We start from the raw sequence: 20,991 nt of genomic DNA on the forward strand, positions 1-20,991 counted from the left end.
AACATGTTGCTTTTTTATGTATGGTCCTGTTTGAAATCTCATCTTTTTTATCCACATCATCTGCTCTGCTCCTTTTTAATGCCTTTCATTTCTGCCACTCTTTTATGGATGGTGCTTTTATTCTTATTGTTGCTGTGGATCTTGCTCTGGTCCTTTTCTTGCTTTTCTACCTGGACTCTCTGTCTTGCGTTCTTTTCCTTCTCTCTCTGTTGGCTTCACGCTAAATCTTTACCATCCTCTACTTTATTCTACATGTTTTGTCGTTGAATTTGTGGTTCGTTCTTTTTATTTGCTTTATTTCACTTTTTGTGTAGGGCAGTAGTTCAGTCAGCGGAAGCCCTGTCCCCTCAACCTCGGGGACCAGTACACCGCGGCGGGGCCGTCGGCAGTTGCCTCAGACCCCGGCAACACCCCGGCCCCATGTTACTTACTCCCCTGTAGTCCGTAAGGCTATGCCCACACCTCCTGGGGTGGCACAAGGCAGACCCTCAGCCCCAGCTCCTGCCCCTCGCCGCTTTTCTCCAGAGCCTTCCCAAGGCCAGGGTCCTCCCCCTGCTGGCCTTCAGCTGGGCCACCATGGCACACCACGTCATCAGCCCCCACTGCGCTGGGGAGACACAGGTGGAGGAGGGGGCTCCATAGAAGGGGATGGATGTTTCTACAACCAGGACTACCAGGACTACGAGCCCCATCATGAACCACCTGCCTATGAGCCAAACCCCGTGCAGGGGGGCAACCCGCACCCTCATGCCAACCACCCACTGCCACCTCCCTCACAACCACAGCAGCATAACCCCCATCCCCTACCTCCCCCACAGCCACACCCAGTCAACAACCCCCATCCTCAGCCCAGCCGAACCTCGCCTAGAACTGTTCATCACGCGCCTCCGCCAACAACGGCTCTGACAGGGCCTGTGCAGGGCCAAGTTCAGTCTGCCGCCCAGCGCCGGCTACCCAACGGCTACCGTTCTTCATCACCTTCCACACATGTCCACGGACCCCCACACACTGGTCCCCACAAGGTCCCTCCTCCGGCTGGGCATCCAAGGGGTCCTCGCAAAGGCTTGCATGAACCCTACAGTGAAACGGAGGATGACGATTGGTGCTAGCCTCTGGGGAAGGGGGTGGGACTTAACAAGGAAAAAAAATTGAAATACCGAAAGAAGATGAGCCAGAGCACTGACTGCCAAGGGAAAAAAATATAAACTTTTCTTTCTTGTCTGTTCGATTTGTTTTTCCCTCTCCTCCACTGCTGTCTAAGTGACGGTGAGCTACATGAAACAACCGGTGTCATGGGATGGAACAAGAATGCAGAGACAGAATCTGGAGATCCAAAAGCGATACGAGGAGGTAACGAAACACCTCCGCGTTCTGCTCGCGTCTTGTCGATCATTTCTTTTGATGCCAAATGAGACCAAACTGGAGGAGCGTCAGACACTAGTCTTTGTGTCTTAAATTATGCCTCTGGCCATGAGCTATAGCCACTTACAAGATGTCAAGAGTTGCGACTCGACAAAAGACACTTTACAGTCAGAGACAAAAATGAGCGACCTCTTTTTTTGTTGTTGTTGTCGTTTGTTTGTTTTCTTTGCTTCTCTGAGCTAACTTCTGTTAAGTTAGCTGCAAAAAGATTTCAAACCAACCCTCCCAGCCACCAGTTGAATATTGATGAGTTTTATCATCTGTGTTTTTAAATACAAATAAACCTGACACAGAGCCCTCCACCTGTAAGAGGTGAGGGAGGCTAAGTGGGTGGGAGAGTTGGGGAGTGTTGCACGGGGGTCGACGAGTCCCTCCGTGGACATCTGGAGGAGAGGATGGGTGCATCTGGGGATGTTTACCCCAGTTACTGGAGAGATTGCACTCCTCCCAGAAACAATTTAACCAACCTCAACCTATGACCTATGAGAGGAAAAAAAATAGTGGAGGATGGGTTTCAGAAACAGAGAAACAAACTGTTTTCTGCAGTATTTCTTCTACTCCTGGAGCTGCTTCTTCTTCCTCCTTCTCTTCTACTTCTTCAAAACATTGAAGCTTGAATCTTCTGTTGCACCCCCACACAGCTTCGTTTTTTGTAGACTTGCAGAGTTGTACACTCTATGGAATCCTGCATGAATGATACAAAAGAATACTAATAATAGCAACACTGAGAATCTACTGTCTGCAGAGGGAAAATGTTCTTCAGTCCTGTTTTTTTGTTATGGTCTGCAGGGTTTCTCTCTCTTTTTTTATTTATGATTAAAAGTGCTTTCTGTTTTTCTCTCTCTCTCCTCTGAATGACATTCCTCTCTCTGTACCTTCACATATGCTAAAAACACCAGTGGCCCGAAAGTTACATGGAGATTGGATAGTTACTGTATGTATATCTAGAGGGAACAAAATGATAACTCTTCTGCTTGCTCGTCTACTGTCTATTCCGTGCCAAATGCCTGCCATTGATACAGCTGGAATTGTACTTATTTTTGTGGAAGTTACCTTTTTTTGTAATTAAGGCTAAAAAAAAATGGTTTAATGGGATGCAGGGTATAAACATGGATATGGTGAATTATGTCTGACAAATCAGTAACATCTCAAAAGTCTTCCAGGGTGTGGGGTTAACACAGAGGCAGCAGAAAGAGACCAATAGAAATGTGCAGAAAGGAGAGAAACTCTTCATCTTTGTTTTCTTTGTTGCTGAACGTATTAAAGGATAAACTTATACCATCGTTTGTAAAGATCATGATGAGCGTGAGAATGAGGCGAGTTCTCCATATTTGGTCTTATATTTTCTTCTGTGTGCTTTTTTTAATTTTGATCTTTGAAGATTTGAAAATAATCCTTTTTCCAACCCTTGGGTGGTGCTGGAACACACCACTACACTGTGGGAGAATGAGTTATCAGGAGGACAGAGCTGTCCTCTTACTCTGAGTCTTCTTCAAAGTTAATAACTATTTGAAATTTGTACATCAAAATGCATTGAATTGCAGGTTTTACAATCCACTCGCCATCGCCTTTGACCTACAGATGGCGCTGTGTGACAAATAGTGTCCCGGTCTATTCACTATACTTATACAGTGAGTGCACCAAAAATGCAGTTTAGCTCATTCTCTCGCTAGTAGACCGCCTTATCTGTGTAAAAATCAGGTGTGTGAGTCGTATTGTAGCAGACGGGCTGGAGAAAGGATGCCTGGGCCTCGCTGTAGTCCTAAAAATCACCTGCGTTCTGTGCGTATCACTCTTGTATAAGTTTCAGTTCTCTCTGTGTGCCTCAAACTAACACTTTTCACTAACGCACACCACCGTCAGACCCAATATTACTGTTATTTTTTACTTTAAGTTCCTTTTTTTTTCTCATTCTTTTACTTGACCCACATCTTACCTGGAGGCCTATCACATGTTGACCAGAGAATGCATTGAAAAAAAAAAATAGAAAACACTGCCTATTAGTGTCTTTCCAACCTCAGTGGAATGTCACAAAAAATATTTCTCACATCACTACATGTAAAATTAGAAAGCACACTAAGGTATGTAGCTCCTGGTTGTGGTGTGTGTCAGTGGGTTTTTGCGTGTATGTATGCACACGGGTGGGTGTGTTTCAAATAAAATTATGTTTTGTTTTTCTGAATGCTTTTTTAAAAAATTCTCCAGAACTCTTCTGAAATCTTAAGACATTCAAATCAAATCATTGTAACGACCTTCAGCTCTGTGGTTGTGCGTGTGCGTGCGTGTGTGATGTCAGTAAAGCCCCTCCCACCTGCCCCCACCACTGAATGGAACGTGCAAAGCCCCAAAATGTTCACCTTCCATCTTTGTGTATATGCTGCAGTAAAATCCACTAACACGCTGATTAACCACACAAAGTCTTCAAAAAGCAATGTAAAGTCGCTACTGGGGGAAAAAAAATACATAAATTTAAAAAAAAATGTTTTTTTTTTCTTTTTGTTCGTTTTTCAAGTACAAAAGATTTTAAAAAAGGAAAAAATATCTAGTTCCAGAAATGCATGTGCTATGTGCATGCCACACCGTGGGTTAAAAAGTCATCTTCAGGACATAAAAGAAAAAGCAGATTAATTAATTCAGAGGAATTTAAAAAAAAAAGAAAAAAGTGATATATAAATAGATAGATGTTTTTAAAAAAGCAATGTTTCCTTTTTTTCCTTCTATTTTTGAAAACAAAAAATGTTTTAAAAACTTTAAAAAAAATCTAAAGAGTAAAAACACAAAAAAGAGACTTTGGTGAGAGTCAAAGTCCTGTTTGTTTTTCTTCTGTTACATGGGGTTGAGGCACAGCACAACCATGTTCAGGACACCATGAAAAAAAAAAGAACTGTTTTTAATTTAACAGAAAAAATAAAAATATAAAGAAAGAAAAGAAAGTACAGTTCAGACGATGGTGTATTCTTCCTTATACTTTTGCGTTGGGGGAGGGTCAAGGGATGGAGGAGCTCGCCAAAACTGTTGATGTACTTGTTAAAAACTGGCTGATGGTCCTTTGATCTCTCACTCACTCTCTATTTTCTCTCTCTCGCTCTCTCTCCCTCTATCTCTCTCTCTTTCTCTACCCTGTCTCTCTCACGCTCTTACCTGTCACACTCTCAGCCAGTCTCACCGCTATTTCTACCAGTGCATTTTGTAATTCCAAACAGAAACTCTTCCTAAAGAATAAAATCCAGAGAGAATGCATACTGCTTTGTGTCATTTCTTTTTTGTGTGCCAAGTCTTCTTCAGCTTTGAATTTGCATGTGTGTGTGTGTGTGTGTGTGTGTGTGTGTGTGTGTGTGTGTGTGTGTGTGTGTGTGTGTGTGTGTGTGCCCTAGGAAAGTGCATAGGTTTCTCAGTCCATTTCCTCTACCTGTCAGTCAGTCAAGCAAAATAAACGCTTGTAAGCATTACTCACAGAAAGTGAAAGCCACACATGAACTTTAAAACTGTACTCATATTTCTTGGCCACAATACCTTTGTGTAGTATTATCACAAAAAAACAGCTAACAACTGGTTTATTTTTTATTACAAAAAGGATTTGCAGTCATGGTGAAAGTAAGCACATGTTTTTTATATATATATATACTTTTACTCTGCTTTTTATAATCACTTTAAAGAAATACACTCAATTAGGTACAGCACGTCAACCACGGATGATGGAAATATATCATCAGCCAGTCAAATGGCAGTAACTCGGTGTAGGTATGCTGACGTGGTCAAGAAAACCTGCTGAAGTTCAAATTGAAAATCCAAATGGGGAAAAAAGGTGATTTAAGTGATCCTATATCACCTGGTCCACAGTGATTTTCTCACATAACCATAAAATGTTGATGTGAGAAGTCAGAGGAGAATAGCCAGACTGATTTGGGCTGATAGAAAAGTGAGGGTAACTCAAATTAGTATTCATTACAACCAAGCTATGCAAAAGAGTATCTCTAAATGCACAACATGTTGAACCTTGACGCAGATGGGCTACAGCAGCAGAAGATCACACCAGGTGCTACACCTGTCAGCTAAGAACAGGTAACTGAAGCTACGCACCACTCATAAACACTGGACAATGAGAGATTGAAAAAAACTGCTTGCTCTGATGTGTCTCGATTTCTGCTGCAGCATTAAGATTTAGGGCTGAGAATTTGGCCTAATCACCATGAAAACATGGCTCCAACCTGCTTCGTATTAACAGTTCAGGCTGGTGGTCATGGTGTAATGGTGTGCGGGATATTCCCTTGGCACACTTTGAGCCCCTTAGTACCAACTGACCATTGTTTAAACACCGCAGCCTACCTGTAGTATTGTTGGTGAGCATGTCCACCCCTTTATGACCACAGTGTACCCGTTTTCTCCTGGCTGCTTACAGCAGAGTAATGCACTATATCACAAAACTCAAATAATCACTTGGCCAGATCTCATCCCAATAGAGCACTTTTGGGTTGTGGTGCAACAAGATATTCACATCATGGATGTGCAGCTGACAAATCTGCAGCAACTGCATGATGTAATCATGTTGATAAGGACCAAGATCTGTGAACAGCTCTTAAGGCAAAACCACTTTGTTAGCAATGTGTACCTAATAAAATAGCAGGTAAATGTATTACCAAACGAAGAACTTTATGAAGGATTAGCAAAGAAAATGTGGTCACAGAATTGAAGGAAGTACAGGAATACTGGTATAAAAGTCTGTTATAAATGTCTATGACTAAACAATCAAAAACAGACTTCATTAGGGTTGCCTGAGGGCCAGACATCATCTGGTGGACCCTGTACTCACTGCCCGGAACAAGGAGCCCAATTGGCATTTGTCAAAACTGGCAACCCAGCACATCATCCGTCATCTCATTTGGAGCATAGCCTACATTGTCAGGCATGCATAAAAGCAGGCGGGAGCTACATAAACTGCTAGCCCTAACCCATTTTGAGTTGCTGCAATGACATTTTGGCACAGTAGACTAGTCTGCAGCATTTTTCACTCTAATTTTCAGGGTGTCTTTTAATTCAGGATTCTGTAGGTTGGTAATTTTCATTTCCATTAATCACTTTGGTATCCTTTCATTCCTAAAACTTTACCCAGTCCATATCAGTATAGCTATCCAACAAAAAATTTTCCCATTGGGATCTGATGTGTTTTCAAAGTGTTCGTTCAAAGTTTTTTAACAGTGTATAACAAAAAGTGCCAAGAGAGGATATTTGGTACTACATGAGGAATTGAAGTTTGTGAGGCTGGTGCAGTACAAGTATGAGGACACTGAAACAGTGGTGACATGTGCTGTAGGAATGACAGATGGGTTCAAGGTGGGGGTGGGATTACATCAGGGCTTGGCTGTGAGCCCCTTCTTGTTTGCAGTAGTGATGGGACACATTGATAGATTAGGTCAGGCAGGAGTCTCTATGGACTACAACCTTGGCAGACTAGATTCTAATCAGTAGTGAGAGTAGGGAACAGGTGGTGGAGGCATGCTTTGGAAAGAAAAGGAAAAAAAGTCAGTAGAGGTAAGATAGAGTACATGTGTGTAAATGAGAAGGAGACAGGTGAATATAAAAGGAGGAGAGGTAGTGAAGGCGGATAAGTTTTAATACCTGGGGTCAGTCACCCGAAGCACAGACAGTGCACAAGAGAGGTGAAGAAGAGACTGCAGGCAGGGTGGAGTAGCTGGAGATGACTGTCAGGGCTGATTTATGACAGAAGGATAGCAGCAAAATAAAAAGGGTTTGCGATGGTTGTTGCGATGAGTTTGGAGATGGTAGTACTGTACTGTACTGTACTGTAGTACTGGGCGACCGGGGGGTTGGGAAGTGTGTCTGTAACCGGAAGGTCGCCGGTTCGATCCCTGGGCTCTCTGTCCTGGTCGTTGTGTCCTTGGGCAAGACACTTTACCCTACCGCCTACTGGTGTTGGTCAGAGGGGCGGACGTCGCGATATGGCAGCCTCGCTTCTGTCAGTCTGCCCCAGGGCAGCTGTGGCTACAATTGTAGCTGCCTCCACCAGTGCGTGAATGTGAGAGTGAATGAATAGTGGAATTGTAAAGCGCTTTGGGTGCCCAAAAAAGCACTACATAAATGCAATCCATTTACTGACAAAAAGAGAGGACCCTGATCTGGAGGTTGCAGAACTGATGATGCTAAAATTTTCACCTTCACAATTTAATTACACATTTTGACTTTTATGAAGTAGTCAGAGAACAGAGAGATTGTCAGTGACCCTGCTATCTTTTTGGAGATTACTTTGGAAAAGTTGAGAAGCGCAGTAAAATGGCCAGCTCCTTTTAAAGTGCTCTCATGATTGCATGAAAATTGGATCAGGGTTGCTCACGTACTAATGATAAAATCCAGTTACTCCCTTTTTTGTTGTTTGTTTTCATTCTTTTTTTCTCTCCTTTGAGAATTTAAGAAAACTGTGGTATTAAACCATATTTGCTTTTACCATCAGCAGCAACTGGTGTGAGCACAAACACCAGACACAGAAACCCTCCGGGCAGTGTAAGGGCAGTCAGCTGTCACGTGTTCAGGAACACGTGTTTTGTTGAAATTCACGCGATTCACTGGTGAAACGTAAAGACTTCAAATGCCTGTCAGCTACAATATTCTCAGTAATCATAATAATCACACCCAATATGATGATTTGCTCAGCATAAAAATGAATTGTAATTAAACAGGCCTCCTCCATTCTGCAGCACTATGCTGAGGCTCGCTGACACATCTGCCTGAAAAGGCTCAGTCAGCTCATTTAGCTTCCTCATTTTAACACAGCAGTCAGATCTAATTTAGCTGAAGATGTTGGCAAAGCAACAAGTCTTGAGTGCTGCAGGATGGTGGATAATCATGGAGAGGTTGGTCTCTGATGTGACAGTGATTTGACATATTTGGTGTCTTAAAATATAAGATTTACAAACCTTTAAATATCAGGGTTGATTAAGGGACAGAGTCATCTGAGTTGCTTTAATTGTTCTAATTTGAATTATTTCTCCCCCTGTATTTTGTATTTCAGTTCTGAAGTATATAATAAATAAGTTCCTTTATGCTTCCCCACGAAGAAGACTTGAGTTTGTCAGCATGTAAATTCCAAATGAGCTTGTGTGTGGACAAAAAAAAAAGCGTGAAGGTGGAGTAAAGAAGCAGTCTGCACTGGAAAAGCCACACACATGCACTTAAAAGTTTCATGTGTCTGATGTGTATTTTCACAGGCATGTAGAGACAGTTCCGGCCACTCCTCCCAGCCCCCTGGGCCCTCCGGTTTCAGCCGGAAGACTAAGCTGCACAAGTTGAGGCCTCGTGGAGGCCACACAGGCACTTCCCCCACATTCCTGCTTCTATTTTCCAGGCTTAACCCCCTTCCCCCAACACAAACACAGCGGCGGGTGAATCCCTGTTGTACTTGCTTCATGCTGTGACTTTTATACTGAGTTTTAAAAACATAACAAACTCACAAACTGCTTTCCGTAGAGCTAAACAATCATAAGCCTTTTAAACCTTTAAATGCAGATTAAAAAATAATAATCTGGAAATGTCTGAAAAACAGGTCTAATTATTTGATTTGTATAAATAATTGTGAATTGCTGCAACACTCAAATAGTAGTAGAGCCAAGAGCTTTATCCACGTTTATAGGTTTAGAGCGTATGGAATGCATACGAATGTGAACAAAAAAACAGCAGTGTAGTTCTTGGATGGCAACAGGACCCCGATTGTTCTCCTTGTTTGGTCAGTCAAAAGGCTTGACAGCCTCCCCCTCCTCATTCTTTAGAGCCCCCCATCCTTGGAATTGTCCCAGCTTTTGTTCTGCAAATCAGCCTGGAGGTGAAAGAGGCATGGGGGAGGAAAACACCCAAGCCAGTTTCCTGTCAGACTGACAAACACACACCCACATCCAACTTTCACACGGTTTTCTTGCACCTCACAGCCGCTCCACCCTGCCACCCATTACACACAACACCTTGGTCTCTCACTGTGCTATCTGTACGATACGATATGACAGCTTATAAACAACACACGACTTCAGATTCATATTAGATACCAAAGGTTTAATAAATACTGAGGTAGATAAAGTCATTCAACATTTTACACCCCCCTCCCCGCAAAAAAAAAAAAATCTTCAGTAAAAATGTACATTTGCTGTTTTGACAGCATGGTCCCCAAACACACTTGTGTAAAATGTACATAGAGTCAATTCATACAGTCTAGTTTAAGGCGTAATGATAGTCCCGCCTTTGATCAGGTGAGGTCATAAATTAGATCACAAGTCACTGAGACCTCCACGGTGGGCATGCTCCGGGGCTTCCTTGCTCAGCCATGACTGGGACTCTTGGGTCATCCATCCAAAGCCAGTCCCTGGAGCAGGTATAGCCTGCAAAATGGACACGTCCAGACATCCAGGCCTTAAAAAGTTCACTGCCTTTAATTTCAGCAGGTCTTCAACACGCTGCGATGGCTGTCTGCACGGGAATGGGGGTTGGGGCTGTTCGCAGTTCACTACTGCACTTCACATAGTCACTCAAAACGGAGCTGACAATGAGCTGCTGATGACAGTTCACCTGCTCGAGTTTTGCTTTCTTGCAGGGCAGAAAGTCCGGTTCAGCAGCCGCTTTGCCCCGTCTTTTCCTGGAGTGCTGTGCGGGGCCGGACGGGCACACATTCTCCTTGTTTTCCGCGCGGCTGTGCGCGTGCGGCGCGCAGCGCAGCTCCGTGGATGAACCGGCGGTCCGTGACTCTTCAGCTGGGTGAGAAGCGGGACTCTGGAGCCCCTGAGCGGCAGCTGGCCTTGTGGTTATCACATTAACAGCCGGGTGTTGTGGTTCACATGTCGGGGCGGCACTTTGAGCTGTCGCCTGGGCCGCATGATAGATGTCCCGGGCAGATTTCATGACCAGAGTGAGCAGGAGACTCCGGTGAAGACGGAGACCCCCTCGCTGGGTGCGGGAGCTGTACAGTTTCCCCAAAGCCACGACCATGATCCTCTTGGCCTCTGCGCTGACCTCCATGTCACGGCTTGTTTTGAAACTACTCCCAGACAAACAGTCAAAAGGTTTGTATATCCCGTGTTTCCCCCTCTGACTTCACACAGACACGGACGAAGCGCGAGACAGCTATTTATCACCTCTTTGACGTCACTCAGTGCAGCGTCACACGACAGAGGCCCGCCCACCGGCCTCATACCCGGACTCCTGTTTCAAACAGCCGTGCACCAGCTGGTTAGACAACTGTAGCTATTTTAATCCTCAAAGATACACAACAAGCTCGACTATTTACTGTAAGCTGCAAAACACACACACAAAGCAGAAAATAACTCGCCCAGTGATAAAACTACTACAACAACGATAACTACTACTAATAATATCAACAGCGATGATTATTATGATAAACAATATCTAAAATTATTCAAAGTCAGCTTTATTGTATCTAGAAATAATGAAAAAATAATGTAAAACAGCGCGCTAAGTGAATATGAGGCATCAAAATATAAATATGAATTACACATGATATAAACCTATATACAGTTATTAGTGTCTATGAAGTGTCCAAGGTATATACATTATTGCAGATCTTTGTAGAGATATATAACACATAAGTGAATTAATGGAAAAGAGAATAAACAATAATTTCTTGAAAAGGCCCTTTTCTGACATCAGTTAGTACCAATTCATAAATAAATGTAAAAATTGGAGTCTGGCTGTGTTTTTTAAAAGAGTCAATAGTGTCTCTTTTAATGACACTGTTCATTTGCAACAATGCGGGTTTTTATAATAATAATAATAACAACAACAACAACAACAACAATAATAATAATAATAATAATAATAATTATTATTATTATTATTTCTCCCTAAGGAAATTATTTACCTGTGTTTTTGCACTCAACAAGCTTCTACTGCTTGCAGGCAATCTGTAGCAGATTTACTAAGAAGTGCATAAATTCAATCGTTTTTGTTTATTTGTTTTTTCAGTCACATTTTTACTCCAGAGACGAACTACGTTTCACTTCTAGGGTTAAATCCAATCAGTCTGTGAGTTCTCCAATGACACCCATCCCCCCAGGGTGTTGCTTCCTCTTGCAGGAAGAAAGAAAAATGGGAGGTGGAGTGTGTTGCGCTCTCTCTCACACACACACAAACGCACACACAGATGCCCATATTTAGTTCATCCGGCTGTAGTGGGCCAGCGCAAAGGAAAACCCATGACGTGAGTGGGAGCCCTGCTTTCCTGAAGCCATTTAAAGTAACAACACCAGATTGCGTCAGTGCTTGCTGCTTCCTTCAGACCATATTTGGACAATGAAACTCACTCTGCTACATTATGGGGTGATCAGAAACCGCAGTGTGCCCGCTTCCCTTTTCAGTGCCAGAGCGGTCTACATGAAATATAACATAAATATGAGAAGTTTAAACCTTTAAAAATTACTGTATACTGTACCGGTTTAAAGATGTGCTACATAAGATTTTTGGGTCATGAAGGAAATGCGAAGACTTTGAATCTCGAGCTGCGTAATTCCTAAGGAATTTCTGGCATGCAGGTGATTGTTTTTTCTTGAGAATGCCTCTCACTAAAACATAAATTCTCGATAATGATAGGTCTGAACCCCTGAAACATGTTCTTACTTGGAAAAATAGACTTAGGCTGACACATTTTTGAAAGTTGACAACATTTTGGTTATTTCAGTTTAGTTTGAGGCCTTCAACAAAATCGTAAAAAAAAGCTGAAGAGACATTATTTATACACAGTGATTTATTTTTAGGAGATCAATTATAATTCCCCCAAAAGCTGTTTCACAGACACTTGTGGGACTTTCTCTTTATCTCTTTACAGAGTAAGCAAGTAAAAGTCCTGGAGATGATTGTCAAATGTTGCATTTGCATTAACTCTCAGTGTTAGTAAAACAGGTAATACATAGACTGAAAACCCTAAACAAATCTACCAAAGAGAAGCGAGAAAACCAGGAGAGGGAGAACGAGACAGAAAGTCCAGATTAGATGTAGACTTATCTGGACTAAACATCTACATCATCTAAAAGCTACACAAGTTTAAGAAAATCACCTACGAGATGAATTGTGACGTGATTTGAGCTTTATTTTCTGCTCAGACTTTGAGCAGACTGTGTGTAAAAATGACTGCTCCTGCAATCATTTTTCTGGGCGCCCGCATTAAAGGTAGAGGTCAATTTTAACCTCGGTAAATTCAAAGTTGTTTCTGGTCCCCTGTGACAAAATGCTAGATAGCAGTTAAAGACTGCCCTCTCGTGGTTGTTTTATGGAAGTGACTCAAAATGTTGGCGTTTGCGGCCTATTAAAAAATTATAATATGTGCTCATAAAGAATTTACTCTCTAGGTCTGGGGATGGGGAAGAACTGATGAGAGTGCAGCATGGCCTTAGGGTGAAACTGAGGAAATCCAAAAACTCATACAAGAGGAAGCTGGGGGCTTAAAACAAGGGATGTCTTGAGTGGAATAAATAAAATCACTGGGTTTAAGGTGACAGACAGCTAGAGGGCAGACTGGAGAGCTCAGGTGGGTCACAATTACAACCTGAGTCTGAAGCAGGAGAAGATACTGGTGTTGTGGAAAAGCATCCATTCTGGTTCCTGTACTGAAGTTGACACCATCAGAGGTTAATAACTATTGAGTAATTGTGTTCAAATCACAGGAGCTTCCTCACGGGAGATAAAAATACTAATCTCAGCCCACCAGAAATGAAAATATATCTTGTGCAGTTTGCATATCAACCAAAATTGAGGGTGGATGAAACAGTCACAGTAGTGCAAAAACTATATTCCCATCTAGAAAGTAATGGCTACACTGTGAGGATCACCTTCTTTGGTTCCTTAAATGCACCTAACACAATTCAGCTGCTACTACAAAAGAATCTACTGGAAAAATAAGCAAAGACATCCACCATCTTCTGGATTACTGACTACCTGACATATACAGTGGCTTGCAAAAGTATTCGGCCCCCTTGAACTTTTCCCTCATTTCGTCACATTACAGCCACAAACATGAATCAATTTTATTGGAATTCCACGTGAAAGACCAATAAAAAGTGGTGTACATGTGAGAAGTGGAACAAAAATCATACATGATTCCAAACATTTTTTTTTTTACAAATAAATAACTGCAAAGTGGGGTGTGTGTAATTATTCAGCCCCCTTTGGTCTGAGTGCAGTCAGTTGCCCATAGACATTGCCTGATGAGTGCTAATGACTAAATAGAGTGCACCTGTGTGTAATCTAATGTCAGTACAAATACAGCTGCTCTGTGATGATCTCAGAGGTTGTCTAAGAGAATACTGGGAGCAACAACACCATGAAGTCCAAAGAACACACCAGAGAGGTCAGGGATAAAGTTATTGAGAAATTTAAAGCGGGCTTAGGCTACATAAAGATTTCCCAAGCCTTGAACATCCCACGGAGCACTGTTCAAGCAATCATTCAGAAATGGAAGGAGTATGGCACAACTGTAAACCTACCAAGACAAGGACGTCCACCTAAACTCACAGGCCGAACAAGGAGAGCGCTGATCAGACATGCAGCCAAGAGGCCCATGGTGACTCTAGACGAGCTGCAGAGATCTACAGCTCAGGTGGGGGAATCTGTCCATAGGACCACTATTAGTCGTGCACTGCACAGAGTTGGCCTTTATGGAAGAGTGGCAAGAAGAAAGCCATTGTTAACAGAAAACCATAAGAACATGTGGAAGAAGGTGCTCTGGTTAGATGAGACCAAAATGGAACTTTTTGGCCAAAATGCAAAACGCTATGTGTGGTGGAAAACTAACACTGCACATCACTCTGAACACAACATCCCCACTGTCAAACATGGTGGTGGCAGCATCATGCTCTGGGGGTGCTTCTCTTCAGCAGGGACAGGGAAGCTGGTCAGAGTTGATGGGAAGATGGATGGAGCCAAATACAGGGCAATCTTGGAAGAAAACCTCTTGGAGTCTGCAAAAGACTTCAGACTGGGGAGGAGATTCACCTTCCAGCAGGACAACGACCCTACACATAAAGCCAGTGCAACAGTGGAGTGGTTTAAAACAAAACATATCCATGTGTTAGAATGGCCCAGTCAAAGTCCAGATCTAAATCCAATCGAGAATCTGTGGCAAGATCTGAAAACTGCTGTTCACAGACGCTGTCCATCTAATCTGACTGAGCTGGAGCTGTTTTGCAAAGAAGAATGGGCAAGGATTTCAGTCTCTGTGCAAAGCTGGTAGAGACATACCCTAAAAGACTGGCAGCTGGAATTGCAGCAAAAGGTGGTTCTACAAAGTATTGACTCAGGGGGCTGAATTATTACGCACACCCAACTTTTCAGTTATTTATTTGTAAAAAAAAGTTTGGAATCATGTATGATTTTAGTTCCACTTCTCACATGTACACCACTTTGTGTTGGTCTTTCACGTGGAATTCCAATAAAATTGATTCATGTTTGTGGCTGTAATGTGACAAAATGTGGAAAAGTTCAAGGGGGCCGAATACTTTTGCAAGCCACTGTAGACCACAGGAATTGTGATTGGAGAGTACTCTGTTTGCTTTGGTGATCTGTTGTACAGTAGCTCCACAGGGGACAGTGCCTCCACCGTGTTCACTTTGTACACCTCAGAGTCTCAGCTGCAGATCATAACACCTAAAGAAAAACTGTGTGGTCTGGGAGATTTGTTTCTGAATGCGAATACGATGAAAGAGATGGTGATCACGCCCAAAAGTAAGAGGTTAGGAACACAACAGAATGATTCTGATCTGCTGCCGCAAGGACAGAGATAGGAAGTCTGTCATACCGCATTTAGCAACTTTTTATAACACAGCACATCATGTCTGGCAGTAAGTCATCTGCTCTTTAATTGTAACATTTTATTTGCCATTTAAAATTGGATTTTTTTTTTTAATTTTTAATTATTATTTTTTTTTGCTGAAACAAAATCATAACAAAGCATTTCCTGTCTTAAAGAGTGGAGTATTCAGTCTTCTGATAATTGTGGTAATTTTAAAACTAGAAGGTTTTAAAATCTCTGTACTTTCAGGTGACAGAAGGAGACATGTGGCCTGGTCAAAACACAGAGAGCTGCACTCTAAAAGATCTTTAAATATAGTAAACATACCTTGTGTGCCACAGACTGCTCCCAAACACGAGGGGACAAGTAATGCCTCTAAAACACTTAAGTTGGCTTTATTAAACGTTAGATCTTTAGCTGGGAAAACATTTTTAATTAATAATTTAATCACTGAGCACAGCCTTGATTTTATGTTTTTAACTGAAACTTGGTTGGACCAAAGTAACAGTGGAGCTGTTCTCATCGAGACGACCCCTCCTAACTACAGTTTTATCAGTGAGGCCAGGGTGAGCAGGAGAGGAGGAGGGGTTGCTGTCTTATTTAATGAATCATTTCAATGTAAGCAGCTATCTCCTGGAAGTTTTCAGTCTTTTGAATATGTGGCTTTACAGCTGAAGGCCCCATCCAAAGTTGTGTTTCTTAATGTTTACAGGCCTCCCAAATACTGCGCAGACTTTTTTAATGACCTCAGTGAACTGCTGTCTGTGATCTGTGTTGATTTCGACTGTGTAATTATTGTTGGGGATTTTAACATCCATGTGGACAACCCTCAGGACAAAGGGACTAAAGACCTGAGTAACACTCTGGGCAACTTTGGGCTGACTCAGCATGTAACAGAGGCCACACATGATAGAGGACACACTCTTGACCTACTGATCTCCAAGGGCCTGAGCATTTCAAACATTACTGTGTCTGATGTGGGCCTGTCTGATCATTACTGTGTTTTCTTTGAAAGTAAAATCTCAGCCCACACAAATATATCAACAGCAGTGATCACAAAACGGTGTATAACTGAAGACAGTAGTGAGATCTTTAACCAGGTCTTCCCATTAACACCTGACCTGTCCAGAGGGTCAGTCAATGAGCTCGTCAATAGCTTCAATGCAAAAATGTTAAATGTAATGGACACTATTGCTCCCATTAAGGTGAAGGTTATCTCTGGAAGGAAAAAGTCTCCATGGAGAAACTCCACACTAGTGAAAAATGAAAAAAGAGAGTGTAGGAAAGCTGAGTGCAGATGGAGAAAAACAAACCTCCAGGTTCACTATGACATCTATAAAGAGAAACTTCACAATTATAATTTACAACTGAGGAGTGCAAGAAGGTCCTACTTCTCTGACATCATCACTAAAAACAGCCATAATGCTCGGGTCTTATTTTCTACAGTTGACAGGCTAACAAACCCTCCTGTGTCAGTGGCAGCTGAACTTCGTTCAACCAAGGCCTGCAATGACTTTGCCAAATTCTTCACAGACAAAATCCAAAAGATTAGACAAGCAATTGGTACATCAACAGCAGATCCAGACTATGTACTGTGTCCACCGAAAAACTGTTTAAACACCATGAAACAGTTTCACCCTATTAACAGCAAAGACCTGGAGGACATCTTAGGTCAACTGAACTCCTCCTCCTGCTGTTTAGATGTCCTGCCAACAAGTTTTTTCAAAAAGGTCTCAAAGACTTTAGAGTCAGACCTGTTACAGATCGTCAACTTTTCTTTAATATCAGGTGTGTTTCCGGAACCACTAAGAACTGCTGTAATAAAACCCTATACTGAAAAAGGACAATCTTGACAAGACACAAATGAACAACTACAGGCCGATCTCAAATCTCCCATTTTTAAGTAAGATCACTGAAAAACGAAAGCATTCCCGAGCTACACACTAGCCATTGCCACAATTAATTGCAATTTCCAGCATGACAGTCATCCAAAACATAACACCAAGGTAGCAAAGGAGTGGCTAAAGAAGAAACACATTAGTGTCATGGAATGCCCTAGACCAGCGGTCCCCAACCTTTTTTGCGCCACGGACCGGTTTATGCCCGACAATATTTTCATGGACCGGCCTTTAAGGTGTCGTGGATAAATACAACAAAATAAAACTAGTACCGGTACCGAAAAAAAGAAAATTTATTCATAACACACGTGAAAAGACCAAGGAAAACCGAGTAAATGATAAAAACGATAACAAAATAACGCTGAAAACCGATAAAAACCCTGAAAACTATACATTTCACACCTGAGCCTCAACTCTCGCAGCCCGGTACCAAACGACTCACAGACCGGTACCGGTCCGAGGCCCGGGGGTTGGGGACCGCTGCCCTAGACAGTCTCAGGACCTCAATCCTATATAAAATCAGTTTCTTTCTTTCGTTCTTTCTTTCTTTCTTCAGAGCTTGAGATGACGGGTTTAACACCTTTTTATCGTTCAGTGTTGGATACTTGGAAAACGCTGAAGATTTTCCGTGACCCTGACCCTAGACCTGGCCTGTGGCTTTTTGAGGAACCATTGTTTCACAATGACTTTTTTGTACGGGATTGTTTGCTGACAACATGTTTGCATCAAGATTGAAAGTGGAGCATGCTTTTTATAGTGTAACTTGTAATCTACAGATGTTTACAGATTTGTGGTGTATTCAAAATGTTTTATGTTCATTGAGGGAGGATGGTGCACTTGTTTTGCGTTTTTAGAGTGCTATTATTATTCAGTGTATTTGTTTTGCTAACTACACGTGGACCTAAGTGTGTGTGGGTTTGGGTGGTTTATTGTGATGTTTCCTTTGATTTTGTGAGCGTCTGTTTGTATTATTGAATTGTGATATGAATAAATGCGCTTGTTAAAGGTCTTTCTTTCTTTCTTCTATGTATTCATTATAGGATTGGCCTAAAGCAATACCTTCATGGTCCACAAGGGGGCAGCAGCCATCATGTTGGAAGACGATTTGTTTTGCGCAAGCAATGCTTGTACTCCACATCTGAAGAATAGCTTGCCATCTACATGGGAATGTAACAGTACAACAGTGTTAATAGTGTAAAATATATATTGGGTCAAAAGGTCTGAGAGCAAGTCTAATACTATAAACATATTTTTTTTGCAACATATTTATTTTCATGTAATCATTTTATTACACATTAGTTTCAAATTTTAAATAAAATGTTTAGTCAAAAATTCCACTTTAATCATTCCACTTAAAAGCTTAAACTTTACTGGACATTTTTGCTTTTCCATCATAGAGGAAGAAGACAGGGAATATCGAGAGAGTGAGGAGGGATAAATAACATGCTTTTAAAGTAAAACCAGCCAGGAATCAAGCTAGGGACAGCTGAGAAAAATTTAGGCTATGTGATAGATATCCTAATCAATAAACTGTCACAATCTGATATCTCAGTATTTGCTAACTTCTCAAGTTTGTGAAAAATTGAACAAGCTATTATCCCTGCTTGTCTTTCTTAGACTCTAGGGACAACCGAAAGGTGGCATATAGTCTACTAGTGGAGCTCCAAAATTTGAATATTGTGAAAACGTTCTTTCCTTATTTCAAAAGTCTGCCTCTTAAATCCTTTGTTCATTACACTGACCTTTCCCAAACATATGTGCTTTAGCACTTGTGATTTGTTTTGCAGAAATACATTATATTGCCAAAATTATTCACTCACCCATCTAAATAATTTAATTCAGGTATAAAATCAAGCGCTTAGGCATGTAGAATGTTCCTACAAACACTGGTGAAAGACTGGGTCGCTCTCAGCAGCTCAGCAAATTGATAGTGATAGATGCCACCTGTGCAACAAGTCCAGCAGTGAGCACTGATAACAAGCTGGGTGGACTCTTTAGTCCAGAGAACGCAACATCATGTTTTTCAAAGAAATGAAAAAAATAAATAAATAAAAATCAGATTTTTGATTTAGCCTCAGTCCAGTTCCCCTCTAAAGAGGGGCAACTGGCCCCAGCTGTAGAGCCATTGTATAAACTAATTGTTTGTCCAAAACCTTTGTTTTCTTAGAAGAGATAATGATACAATAAATAATTTTAAAGTGTGTTTGTGGATATTTTGTTGACTCCATTTACATACTGGGGATTTTCACATACTTCACTGAAGAGGTATCTGCCACCCTGCCTAGACCTGTTGCTCCTCCTTTGTCCACCCATGTACAATTTTCTAGATCAGCCACTGGGTAGCGCCATCTGAGGGCCAGCAATCATCATCCAGTATTAATGTTCATCCTTGTCACATGTGCACAGAGAGCTCCCTAGATTCTCAGAATCTTTTGGTCACATTACAAGGAAAGTAATGCTTGCTTTGTCAAATCTAAAAATAGACATATATATATACACCAAAGTAACATCTCTTTCATCTCAGACAGCACAGTCATAAAGCTCCTGGCCTTTCAATTAATATGTGCATTCAGCCTTTACATTTCTGCCATGTTGTGGCCCCTAGCCAGCTTTGTTGCTGAAAGCTGTGATTATTTCAGTCTAATAGCTCTCTCTGTAATACAGGTGTGTCCATCTCCTGTTGAATATTGACCGGAGCTGGGCAAGCTGAGAGACCAGCGGATTTTTTCTGGTGGTTTGCACATGAGCATTATAGATAAAATTGAGGGCACACCAGAGTGCAAGGAAAGTTGGCACTGGCTCAGCTTTACTGTTCTGAAATCAGTTACAACCTGCGCTTCTTATGCAAACATGGCTAGCATTTGCAAGTAAATGAGCTTCAGTGCTTTAGCATTGTAAGAGATGAGTTTTGTCTTGCTAACCTTGGCTAACATGTGATGCAGAGAAGATAGAGTTGGAAAAAGTTGTTAATAGCTTCCTTAGTACATTCATATAAAACACTGTATCCATGATGGAGATGGGATGGCAGCTCTTACCACGTCTGTTCTAATAAATCAGATTAGCCTTAGATTCAATTCGATTTCAGATTAGCATCTTTGAGAATCTATGAATACACTTAACCAGCTTTTAATCCCCTATAGATATTGACACTTAACCATGTCCCTCAGTGCTCAAGCCTTTTAGCTGTTTAAAAAAAAAAAAAACCAAAACCCCCACAATTAATATAGTTTAATCAAGATTTAGGCCTGGGGTTCTGAGCTCATGAACAACATTTGCTATGGTTTAAAAACTAAAATGTCTCAGTTTAAACATCTGATATATTTTCTGTGTTCTACTGTGAACAAAATATCATTTTATTTAACACACAAACCATTCTGCATTCTGTTTTTCCTTTTACATTTTATACAGCACCACAACTTTTTTTTTTTTAAAAAAAAGGTGTTTCAAACAAGAGATTCAGAGGTTTAAATCCTAAATCCTACTTCTTTACCACACAGTCCAATACAATGGCAGCCAACTAAACAGCAATTTAACAAGGAGGCAAATCTTTGATATCAGATGTGGGTTATTGTATATAGATCAGTTCTTCATCTAGAAACCAATTTATAGCTGTATTTCCCAATACTCCAGTTTTAATGTTTGCTCTTCATCAGTATAAGATTACTGTAAATATCACCATAAGCTTAGATTTGAGCTGTTGAGCTACAAGATCATACAATGTTTGAACAGTTTCAGTGATTTAATTTCCTGTATTTGTTGTATTGTTAGCCTTTTAACACTGGGTGGTGCCCTTAACAATAGAAATTTAAAAGCCTACATGACACTTTTCTGTCCTGCATGTTTGACATCTGTTTTTAAGGTCATGCATGCAATGAAAAT

General features: G+C 41.4%; 2 protein-coding genes across 20 annotated transcripts in view; one reads left to right on the forward strand and one right to left on the reverse strand.

Annotated features, from left to right (window-relative positions):
- cacna1aa (calcium channel, voltage-dependent, P/Q type, alpha 1A subunit, a) overlaps positions 1-4,073 on the forward strand; it is an 82,213-nt gene extending 78,140 nt beyond the window's left edge. For 18 of the 19 annotated variants that reach the window (XM_040053244.1, XM_040053297.1, XM_040053250.1 and 15 more), the window contains one exon: positions 315-4,073. In XM_040053244.1, the coding sequence (XP_039909178.1) occupies positions 315-1,109 (795 nt within the window). In that variant the 3' untranslated portion in view covers positions 1,110-4,073. The remainder of the gene's footprint in view (positions 1-314) is intronic. The other variant, XM_040053353.1, reaches the window with a different exon arrangement.
- A 5,383-nt stretch (positions 4,074-9,456) lies between these two features.
- ier2a (immediate early response 2a) lies at positions 9,457-10,530 on the reverse strand. Its single transcript, XM_040053400.1, has one exon. The coding sequence runs from the start codon at positions 10,432-10,434 to the stop codon at positions 9,868-9,870; it is 567 nt and encodes a 188-aa protein (XP_039909334.1). The 5' UTR covers positions 10,435-10,530; the 3' UTR covers positions 9,457-9,867.
- Between the last annotated feature and the right edge of the window lie 10,461 nt (positions 10,531-20,991).

This window comes from Simochromis diagramma, unplaced genomic scaffold (assembly GCF_900408965.1).
Source record: "Simochromis diagramma unplaced genomic scaffold, fSimDia1.1 OVJJ01000321.1, whole genome shotgun sequence".
NCBI lineage: Eukaryota > Metazoa > Chordata > Actinopteri > Cichliformes > Cichlidae > Simochromis > Simochromis diagramma.

Bases quoted from the DNA above. Each gene is read 5' to 3' on its own strand.
- ier2a (XM_040053400.1), bottom strand. From the start codon at position 10,434: ATGGAGGTCAGCGCAGAGGCCAAGAGGATCATGGTCGTGGCTTTGGGG.